The 12,114-nt window shown below is 39.6% G+C and overlaps 1 protein-coding gene across 1 annotated transcript; it reads right to left on the bottom strand.

The window, feature by feature from the left end:
- Window positions 1-9,870: 9,870 nt before the first annotated feature.
- LOC114681378 (claudin-34-like) lies at window positions 9,871-11,745 on the bottom strand. Its single transcript, XM_028854866.2, has 2 exons — window positions 11,658-11,745; window positions 9,871-10,759 (listed from the first exon to the last, which is right to left on the bottom strand). The coding sequence occupies exon 2, from the start codon at window positions 10,732-10,734 to the stop codon at window positions 10,099-10,101; it is 636 nt and encodes a 211-aa protein (XP_028710699.1). The 5' UTR covers window positions 10,735-10,759; window positions 11,658-11,745; the 3' UTR covers window positions 9,871-10,098.
- Between the last annotated feature and the right edge of the window lie 369 nt (window positions 11,746-12,114).

Raw genomic sequence — 12,114 nt, 5'->3', positions numbered from 1 at the left:
ATATGTTGCTATGTAGCTGTGGCATTACCAATCTGCTAGCATCTTGTTGCTCCTTGGGCAGTTGTCTTGAGTCTCCCCCAACTTCATTCTTCTTTGCTCTGTATCTCTGCTTGGATTTCCTGCCTGCCACTAAACTGCCTTGCCATAGGCCAAAATAGCTTTATTTATTAGCCAATAGGAGCAACACACATTCACAGCATATAGACATCCAGTAGAACTTCTCCATTTCTATCTACCTCTCACCAACTGCAGCAATGGAAAGAGGGTGAGTTTGTCTTGCACCTCATCTGGACAGCATAGCAGAACTAACCCTGTTGGTGGGGGTGAGGGCAAGCTGGCCCTGGGAACATGAGAGTGGGAGAGCTAGTCCTGCCCCACTTGTCTGCCATGTAGTTTTGAGGGAAAGGAAAAGATGCCCTCATCCCCACTCCTCAACACCTGTGGAAGATGGGAGAGCTGACTTAGCCCCTCACCAATTACAGTACTAGAAAGAAGAGGCCGTGTATCTCGCCTAGACAGCACAGTGGAGCTGAACTATTGACATGGATGCAGGTGAGCTGGCCCCCAGAATATGAACTGAGCATGGAAGATCTGGCTCTGCCCTTCATCTGCCATATGGTGGTATGAACAAGGGGGATATGTACTCCCCTCCCACACCCCTCCCCACCTGTGGCAGGGAGGAGGGCTAGCCCTGAGGTCAGAAGAACCTGTGAGCTGGCCCAGCATCTCACTGGCTGCAGCACCCAGGAAAGCAGGCCCTGCACCTCACCTAGGCAACTCAGTAGAGATGACCCTGCTGGTGATGGTGCAGGTGAGCCAACTAGAGGGAATAAGTGTGGGAGAGCTAGCCCCACTTCTCGTCTGTCATGCAACATGGACAGAAGAGAGATTCCCCCTTTGCTTCTTAACCCTTTCTGCCTATATCACTCAGGAGAGCAGACCCTGCACCTTACTTGGACACATAGTAGTGCCAACTCTGCTGGTAGGAGCACAGGTGATCCTGCCCTGAGGTTGTGAGAGTGGGAGAGCTGACCCTGCTCCTCTCCAGATGCAGAATTAGGGAGAGTGGTCTTTCACCTGCCTGGGCAACACAGTAGAGCTGACCCCATTGACAGAAGCATGGGTAATCTGGCCCTAAGAATGTGAGTTTGAGAAACCAAGCCTCACCCCTCATCTACCATATGATGGAATGGGCAAAGGAGAAAAGCCCACCTCCATGCCCCTTGAGGCCTATGGGAGATGGGAGAGCCATCCCTAAGGTCACACTAGAGTGAAATAGCTGGCCCTGCCTCCCACCAGCTGCAGCACTAGGAAGAGTGGCCCCTACACTTCAACTAGGCAATACAGTGGAGCTGGCCTTAGTGGTGCAGATGCAGGCAAGCTGACCCAAAGACAGGAGAGCAGGAGAATCAGCCACACCCTTTGCTGCTTACTACATAGGGTGAGCTAGCCGGGGCAGTGCAGGAGAGCTCCCCCTGATGTTGAGCATGAAGGAGAGCTGGAAGACTCACCAACCCAGCAACCATGGAGACTCAGAACCAGAGCTATGAGTTGGCCCATCCCATCATCCATCCCATCTATGATCTGCTAGAGCACATGAAGTAGCTGGTCCTTCAGACCCAAAGTTACAGGATCTGCATGACACAGGACAACAACAGGACATCCAAGAGGAGCCGCAGTGAGGGCCCAGTATTGATGATGAAGCAAAAAACAGAGACCTCAAACAGAACCAAAAACTCAGTGCAATGGAAACTTGTACTGTTTTCTTTGTTTCTATTTTATTGATTCCTCTTCTGATTTTTAGTATTTATTACCATTCACTGGATTCAGATTTGGCTATTATTGTTTTTCCAATTTCTTAAGTTGTATCCTTATGCCATTTATTTGTACTTTTTCTGTTTTTATTTTATTTGTTTTTCAACTTTCGTGAACATTTTTATTGAAAATAGATTCTTCTCTCATATAATACATACCAATCACAGTTTCCCTTCCTCCTACTCCTTCTAGTTGTCCCCCATCTTCTTTCTTACCCAGATCCACTCTCCCTCCATTTTCTCTTCAGAAAAGAGCAGATGTCCAAGAGATGACAGCTAGGCAGTCCCGGGAGCCTTCCCGGGCAGTGGATGGGTCCTGCAGAGGATGTAAGGAGTCGGCAGGAGAAGGAAGTGAGCCAGGACATGGTGGTCAGGAGAATCTTGCAGCCTGACTGACTAGCAGCCTGAGTGTTTCTTTATTTATACAGAATTTAGTTAGCAGGGATACATTCATGATGCTCCAAAACATACATCATATCATTTTTGTTTTTGGACATGTGTTTCACTTCCTTTTGCTCATTTTTAGTCATCATTAATAAACTATGACAGAACAGAGTTATCATTTCCAATCATTTCCCTCAAGTTTTGACATCATTAATAAAGAGTTATCTTTCTCACTCATAAACCCATAACCCGATTTTTGAGAATCTAGAGGCATATGACAGCCTGTGCTCAGGCTGGTTGTTTTGGTTGGTTCAATGACACTAGATCAAAACAAAATCATCAAACACCATGGGCATTTTTCCATGTCTCAAGCAATGTATTATTAACTCTTAGTGGTCAGAGTGCCAGGAAAAATCCTTAGGCCAAAACTGCGATAGTTATTATTTAAATTCTGGCATAATACAATCAATATTAACATTTATATCCTTATAGAATTTGTCTATATGTCTAATCCTGTCATTCCATTGTTCCTTGGTCGTATGACATTATAGTGGCTCTACATGAGCTAACTTCTAAGAGAGGGAGGACCTAACACCTCATACTTTCATCATCTTTCCACTCCATACTTCACTCATCAATATGTCTTTATGTAGGGCAGAGTTGTATGCTATGTAATTGTCTGAGTGCACTGTGGGAAGAGGCTTGTAATCTCAACTGTGGACAATTCCTCTAGCCCACTGAATCTTGTTGACCACTTTAATTTTACTTTGTTCTGAATATCTTGTTCCAGTGTAAGTATAGGGACAGATATTTCAAGAATATCACATAGCCTCATGAAGAGACCTCTGGCTTCTTCTTTATGTGTCCCAACCTCCAAGGCATAAGGAAGACCTTCAAGTAGATAAGGATATCTCCCTCAAAGTGTGTGTCAGGGAATAGTATGTTCAGGACTTTCCTGGATAAGCTTAGAAGCAGCATTACCGTGAGAAGGCATAAATGATTCATAAGGAATTTTCCATCAATCCAACATCCTCAAATTGTACAAATATTAAAAGTGCCCCAAGTATGTAACCGGTGGAGATGAAAACCAAAGGTGACATGGCAGCCATAATGTGGATCAGCTTTGCTGGATCTTTGTCAAGCAGCTGTGCTGGCTTTATGACTTTTGCTATTCCATTCAGAAATGGATGCGCCAAGGCAGGACAAAACAAGATACAATAAAATAATGAGAAATCCTTCATATAGAGGCTGAACAAGGCAACCCAACAGGAGTAAAAGAGTCTCCAAAGCAGGTTCAAAAGTGTCAGAGATATACCCACTTCCACTGTTAGGAATCCTGCAAAAACACCAAATTAACAAACATAACATATTCGCAGAGGACCTGGTGCAGACCCATGCAGGACCTCTGCTTGCTGCTTCAGTTTCTGTGAGTCCTGCTTAGTCCATTGGGTGGGCTCATTGAATGTAGAGAAGTGGAGCTGCTGTGGGCTTGGAGCCTTAACCCCTATGTTCTAGTTTCTTTGTCACAAGAAGGTACTCTTCAGGCTACAGAAAAAGAAAACTGGACACCAACCCAGCCACAAAGCCCTCCACCTACATTCTGTCCTGCCTGTAAGACATGCTAGGGTAATTATGACTCAGAACATGTGTGAGTGGCCAACCAATGTTTGGTTTAACTTGATGAATTTTTTTCTTCATCCACTCAGTAAGCCTTTGCTCAGAAAACTGAGGTCATGGATGTTTAGTTATTTTTCAAATGTTTTTGTCAATTGTAGTTATTTTGTTGTTCATTTTTGATGCTGTTTTCTTTTCAGTACTGCTTTGTGTTTTCATAGTTATGGCTTTGTATTTTTTCTCTTAGTCCATAAGCCAGGCTTATTCTATTCCTTAGCCTGAGATACTGTGTCTCACATTTTCTTTAGGTTTGATTTGTTGAGTGTAAATTTTTAGGCTGCTTATGTCATGGAAAATTTTTCTTTCTTCAATAATTGTGGAGAGTTTAATTGTATATCTTGTATTAAGTTGGTTTTCATTGGCTTTTAGGACTTGAAATGGGAGTCTGCAGGCCCTTCTGGCTTTCAAATTTTCCTTTGAAAAATAAACTATTATTCTGATTGGCTTTCCTTTGTAAATGTCTGGTATTTTTCTCATCCTGCCTTTGAAACACCTTAAAAATATGTTGGAACAAAAATCATGTAAAAAATTATTTCAAAGTATCTTGCTGCATAGGCTTTCACTAAAGCAGTTTTCTGTACTCTATATATCTATAAACAATGCACATTCTGTTTTCACTCACACTTTCAATAAATATTCATTAGTATATATGCAAATATTTTATACAAGATCAATAACTGACAGGCTCAGAGCCTGACATGGACCTAGCAGGGTTCTAAGCAATAATAACTAAATAGCAGGAGATGATCATCTTCCTGGTTGGGTCAGAGTGTTATAAATGGAATGTGTAGTGTTCCATTGGCTAGGACTATGTTATCTCAGAGAACAATAAACCTCATAGGAATTAATTCACATTTTGTTTTTTCTTCCATTACACTAAAGATCCCAAAGACAAGGAATGTTTAGCACTTCTTTCTCACTCTAAAACCCCTTTAACTTTCAGAAGTTTCACTTTCATCTTAATTTTTTCCCTCAATTTCTCACTTTTCTGCATTATTTATTAATAAAACTTGCTTACCCTTTGTATTCTTCCAGATCAGTCTGACCATTATTTTTCTTTGGTAATAAGACAAGAGATTAGGAGCCACTGTCTCATATTGGCCCTTGGAATTGCTGAATTACCACTAACTTAGAACTCTTCATCAAGAGCAACTATGACAGAAAAAGATCTGATTGTAGTGAAACAAACTTGCAACAATTTTATTTCATACTGTATTTATAAATTTGTGTTTGTAAATTCAAGTAACTGTTGACATTAGACATGTTAGTAGTGGAGAATGCCATAATGTTTGAATCTATCATGAATATTGTTGCATAATAGGTGTTCAGTGAACAGTTAAATAGCTTATACTTTTTACCTATGATAATCCCTATATACAAATGTACATCCATATATATGTCTCTTTTGATATTATAATTTGTTTATATATTTAGTATGTCTGTTCTTGTGTGTTGGGGGTGAGTGGGGATCACAGATGTGTCACAGCACATATGTGAAGGGCACCAAATTATTTGTGGGAGTTGGCCCTCACCATTCTACCACCTTGGTACTAGGCATCAAACGCTGGTTGTAAGGCTTGATAGCAAGCATGGCAGATTAGAAAAAAATAGATCAATATTACTAGATAAATCCAAGTTTTTTCAGATACATCTACATATATAGTTACTGTGCAATGCAAAGATAATAAGTGTCTGTGCATGGTTTCCTATATTTTGGGCCTGCATTTGGTTCCCAGCATTCACATGGCAGCTCATAGCCATTTCAGTTCCAGGGGATCCAATGCCCTTTTAGCTTTGGGCACCAAGCATGTATGTGGTCCACTTCTTTTATTTTACTGAATATTATGAGTTGAAATAGTGCATCCTAAAGTGAGGCTCTTAGCACTTTTAATTTTTATTTTTCCAAGAACTTTAATGGGAGAAATTTATAACTTAATCAATTAAATTCGAACACTGCACGCTTGAGTAAGTAAGAGATTATTGCTAGGCATTATGCTGCATATCTATAATCCCAGAACTGGAGATGCTGAGACAGGTAGATCACAAGTTCAAAGTCAGACTTGGTAGCATACTGTAACTCATCTCCAACAAACAAATGAACCCTAGAGTAAGGGAAATAGGGATGGAGGGAAGAAATGAATGGTTCAACATTTTGTTCTAATAGTGACAATGTGGATAAGCAAGAGGAAAATCTTTTCAAAAACTATATTGGCTGTATTTTCTGCTAAAGTAGGCACAGCTCTTACCTGTCCTAGGATCACAATATTGTAAAAAGACCCACAGAATAAAGAACAAGATCAACACAAGATGTAAGATGAGGTGCTTCAGTAAGTGCACTTTGCAGAGAACATGCCCTCAAAACTGTGCAGCATAATACTATGAAAATCATATACTGCAGACCTGATCTATGGCCCTAAGAGAAAGTGAATTCTCAACAAAAGACACATAATCAGTATCATGTCTCCCAGGAAGAAATCAGCTGCCAAGACTTGAACAACTGTGCCACTATACATACCAAAAGTATTACTGAACAAAAGTATATTGAAGTATGTATGAATTAAATATCTATTGCCAGTGATATATTATGAGATAATAGGTGATTTGAGATGGTGCAGAGAGAAAGGGATCAGGTGAATGTGACTGGTCACATATATGTGAAAAAAACATGATCTAGACTTCACTGCATTAAATTATTTATTTTGGTAGCTAGCTAATTAGTTAGTTATTCTTGGGATGAAAGAAGGACATTTTATTTTCTAGGTAAGCATGCTTTCCTGCAAATACAATCTCATACAATGATGATATCCAGAGTCTAAAATCTAGAATAATTTCACAAGTGCAACAACATCAAAAAATGAGTCACTATTTGAACAGAAGAAAACAATGCAATTCACTGGACAACAGGGTGAGGGATCTTGAAACATTCTGAGGATTTGATGAGAAAGAATGTTTGCTAAGGGACTGGAGAAATGGCTCAGTGATTAAAAGGGCAGAAGCCTCTGGTTCTGTTGCCATGGCCCATATGGCAGCTAACAACTCTGTGTAACTCCACTCACAGAAGATCTATCACCCTATTCTGGCCTATGTTGACATAGGTACACATACGTACTTCAAGCCATGTTCATATACCTATAAAATAAATATATAAATCTTTTAGAAGGATGATTGTTAAACATCTAAAGGTATAGTATACAGGAAATGCCTCCCCCTTTTCATACAATTTATTAGAGTTTAAAAGAGAATCCACATTGTAAGTAAGCTGTAATATGGCAATTGTGTAGAGGATAGTGTGGCAGCTTGAATGCCCCCATAGGTCCACAGGGTGTGGCACTATTAGGAGAACTTGTTGGAGTAGGTGTGGCCTTGTTTGAAGAAGGGTGCCTCTGGGGTTGGCTTTGAGGTTTCAGAACCTCAAGCCGGGTACAGTGTCTCTCCTCTTTTTGCTTCCCATAGATCCAGTGTAGAACTCTTGGCTACCTTTCAAGCACCATGTCTGCATGTATGCCTCCACATTTTCTGTCTGATAATAGACTAAATCTCTGAACTGTAAGACAGCCCCGATTAAATGTTTTCCTTTATAAGAGTTGTCATAGTCATGGTGTCTCTTCACAGCTGTAGAAACCCTAATGAAGATAATGCAATAGCAAAGAGAAGGAGGAAAAAACATGACTTTTGAGATAAGCCTGTGATGATGTCAGCCACACAACAGTAGACCATCACATGGTGTAATGGGGGAGCTTTAGAGTCAGGAAACATCAAGTACCAGGGAACTTAAACCATCTTTTTAGACTCTGGCAAACATTCAAAAGAAAAAGACAGAAAAAAATATTTATGGCTTTGGGCTCAGAGAGGCTGGTGGATACACTGAACTTTGTAGCAGCTTACAGGGACTGCACTGGGCACTAGGTATTCTGGAAGGAAAAGCACCTTATCTCCAAGTGAACCTGCTCATTTTTGAATGGTCCCTTAACCATGTGCTTGACCTACCCACCTGGAGAAATTGTTCAGAGAGGAGAAAAGGCATGCTGCCACTGAGAAGTAGAGTCTATTCTTTACTGAACATTCTACCCTCTGAAAAGGTAACCATAAAATTATTTAGGATGTGGAATAAAACTAGAGAATAGATAGACCTCATTTACACCCTGGAAATCTAGTGGTCCAGTTTCAATGCGGTTCAGTAGATGAGACCAGTGTGTGGACTGCTTTTCTAGACCCCACCCTCATGTAAAGTCTTTAGACTGGGGTGCTCATTTAGGCAGTGATAAGACTTTAGAGTTCCCTTCTGACAATTGCAGAGCTCAGGACCAGGACATTTCTGGAACTTCAGATTTTGCCTTCCCTTCCCTGAGCTGCCTGTCTTGTTTTTATCTATTGTTCACAACATTCCCCTCTCCTGAAGAGGTAATCCAAACTTCTATTTTGAGTTTGGGGCAGTGATTGAATCTGACATCTAACAGCTAAAAGGCATAATTCAATGTGGTACCTGGGTTACCTGTTCAGTGGTCTTTATTAGAGGATCCAAATTTGCATTGGTAGTTCTATTTGTATAGCATCCAGGTGTAGGGTAGAAAGGAAATCCTTAATCTGTGTTTAGATGCAGATGTGAGATAGAAGTCAGAGTTAATGGAATTAGAAGTCATTTTAATTTTACCAGGAAAGTGAGAACAAAGGATATTTGTAAATGTTCAAATCAAAGCACAATAGAATCTCCTTGAGTTCACAAGAGATATCCACCCAGTGGGTTCTTTCTAATTTTTTCTTTGACCTTTATGTTTGTACTCCAGACTGACAAACCCCAGATATGCTTTCAGAAATATTGTTAAAGTTAGAATCACAGTGTGAGGTACCCTGAGACAGTTTCTTCAGTAAATTCCAGGGTCAGTTCCAAGTGATGCTGTCTAGAGTTGCAAGAACAGGTTATTTTCTCCATTCATTACATAAATAAAAGGCAGGGAAAAATATAGGAAATATTAGAGCATACTGGTGGATCCACTGTTCAATATCAATGAAATTCCCTCTTGTGGTTTTTAGTCTAGTTAATAAAGATGATTTAAGGACAAAGTTTAATAGAAACTCAAAGTTAACTTATTAGAGCTTTAAAAAAATGTCATTGTGGACAAGGTGTAAAACTAGCAGTTTCTCAGAGGTGAAGAATATAGAACAGAAGGGAAAAAAGCATGCTATTTGAGAGGCGACAACATCAGTCAAGTGGCAGCAGGCAGCCACATGGTGAGGAGCTTTAGACAAATAGTAAGGAAGCCCATAGCACTAGTGAGTTTAAAAGCATATGTTGGTTTTGGTCAGCATTCAAAAAACTGACAAAAGAGAAGGACAAAGAAGTGCTCCATCATTCCAAATCAAGACTCGAGAAGACAGGTCGACTATGCCAAACCACATAACACCTTTTAGGGACAGCCAGAAGAATCCATATTTAGATAATAGTATTAAGAGCATATAGCAAATGTGAAAAACAAAGAATAATCTCAGTGTCACACAGAGGAACCCGCAAAGTGAACATAGCTCAGCAAAGCAATTCTTTTTTGTAAAACTGTTGCACCAGACCCCAAGCTAGGCTAGCCAGCACAATAGGACAGGAAGATCACTTGGTTTATATTCTAGTACAGATGGTGAGTAAATCTCCCTATTGGCTAGTGACTAACCTCAGAGTCTTTTGAAGCTGGCTAGTGGTAAAAGAATAGGACAAAGGAAATGAAGGAAAGTAGGAAGGATTTGGCTACTTAATTTCCAAGAATGTAGCAGGACCTTTCTGTAAGCAAAGGATTTCTTACAGCAATTTTGCAACATTAACACATTTTGAGAAATGTCGTAGAGTAGAGAGAAAATATCACGGCATAGTAAATAGTTCACATTCTATATTTAGCATTGGATACATAGAGCAATATGAGAGATTATTGTACTTTGACTGACACTCATTTCAATAAGTACTAGATTTATTGGTTATTTACTTTTGTTGACAATAAATAACACCCAGATTAGATAAGACCAAATGGATTAGATTTTATTCATTGAAAGGTCATATCCAGTAATGAAGTAATGAAACAAAAGGAAAATACAAAGAAGAGACCAATTTGGCCATTTTCTGTCACAGGCCACATTGAACACAGATTCAAGTTCTTTAAAAATTTATGTTTATCTACATGAAGGATATTGCCATTACTCATGATAACTTTGGATTTTGAATGATATGTTAGATAAACATTGACTTTTAAATTTTATTATGTGCTGGTTTGCCTGTGGGAATATTTGAAGAAAGTAAAATTGTGCCACTTAATAAAAACAAAATTGCAGCTATAATTGCCAAGGCCACGGCACTTCCAATTTCCTGAGCATCTGGGTGGGAAGGCATATGGAAAGATGATGGGAATGCTATTCCCTCCTTGAGTAGGATGGATACAAAATTGAGCAATACAGCAAGACAAATAAAGCTACTAGCGGTGATGTTCAGCATCCCTGAGACACCAAATGGATTGCGGATAGCATTTTTCTCTACTCTTCCGACATATACATTCCAAAGGGAAGTAATGGTGGTAATTTTTCCTACTAGTCCAAGAAAGCTAGAAACCAGTAGCAGTTGCTGGACCACTTGGATATCTAAAGGAATGAAGGTGTCATGGTAGTGGAATTGGTGACATTTTCTGATGTTTTTGATTCTGTCATCATCGTTGAAAGCACAGACTCTCCACATGCCCACGAATGCTGTGGAAGGCTTAGAGGAAACTGGGTCTTGGAAGTACCACATTCGCCACTCAGGTAGGCCCATAGAGATGCAGCAAATTATCCATGCCAGTGTGGTCAATGCAAAACCTCCCATTTTACAATTGCAATGTTTTTTTATTATCATGATGGTGACAGCGAATAATCAGCAACTGAAAAGAAATACAGAACAAGATGAGGATGGGTTCTCAGACCCAGGACAGTATATTCATGGAAAAGATTTGTTTGAGATAGTGGCCCTTGGGCCTGGAGATCTGCTATTGGAAAGGTGGTCTGAGAAAACGGAAAGGCCCCTTTGGCAATATTCCAGGCAGGCTGATACTCTACCAATCCTTTAACATTTGTGCTTCTAACATTTGGTCTAGCCACAATGGCATTTGGTCATAATTATCTAGTCATCAAAATGGTCATCACAGCACATATCATTCTTCAAATGGGAGATTGCTTCAAATTCAAGAGTTGAATAAAACAATTCATGCTATATCCACTCTTTGCAAGCATATGGCAATGTTAAAGATACAAGTGGCATTATAGAGACAATGTCAGATGTTTTGGGTTTACCAATTTCACTTAGTATAATTTTTTGAAATATGATATGTTCTGTATCCCTGACTGGCCTGGAACTGTGCCCTCAGCCTGGCCCTGAGCTTGTGGCAATTCTGCTGCATTTCTATCCCAAGGACTAGTATTAGAGGCATGAGCCTTGACATCTGATCATTAACATGACATTTTTCAAGGGACACCAATGGTCAGCATGTGAGAAAGTTTGTCCTCTTTCATATTGGCTTGTTTCCCAGGGGAGTAAAGAATAGACTTTGCCTACTCATTCACTGGTCTTGGACATTTGAATTAACCCAAAGCTTTGCCTGTTAAGAATATCACCATATGAATGAGAATGCATATATGAGACTTTGTGTCCATACTTTGTGTTGTCATTTCTCTTGAGTAGATACTAAGGCATTCAACTTGGGGGAGACAGTGTCAGGTTCCTACAGTTTGCATTATGGAATTTACAGAACTGTTTCATACCAGTTGCATGTCTTTACATACCCAGTAGCAAATCTGGAAATTTTCAGCTTCTTTTTAACTTCCTTCTCATTGACTGAGTCCAATACACCAAAATCTCAATGCTGAAAGATAATAAATGAATGGAAATGAATGAAGTTATAGAAAATTAACTTATTCTGGTATATGCAAAATAATATATATTATATATTATCTTAAAGCAACCTATTTCACTATAATAATTAAAATATGTCAAATCCTAAGAAAATTTGTGAACATGGGTAATGCTTACCCTTAGGAATTTGTAAAATACAAAGAAACTATAAGTACACTCATAGTTTTATGATTTGCTTTGTCTACTTGAAACAATATAAGAATGGTCAGAGAAGGGAGTGTCAATGAGGAATTGTCTGGATTTGGTTGGTCTGTAGGCCTGCATGTGAAGAATTATCTTGATAATACTAATTGAAGTAGGAAAACCTACCTAGTGTGGGTAGCACCA

Source organism: Peromyscus leucopus, chromosome X, assembly GCF_004664715.2.
Source record: "Peromyscus leucopus breed LL Stock chromosome X, UCI_PerLeu_2.1, whole genome shotgun sequence".
Taxonomy (NCBI): Eukaryota; Metazoa; Chordata; class Mammalia; order Rodentia; family Cricetidae; genus Peromyscus; species Peromyscus leucopus.
This window is presented reverse-complemented; position numbering and strand designations above follow the sequence as displayed.

What these genes read in the sequence shown, in the direction of transcription:
- LOC114681378 (XM_028854866.2), bottom strand. Translation starts at nt 10,734, where the DNA reads ATGATAATAAAAAAACATTGCAATTGTAAAATGGGAGGTTTTGCATTG.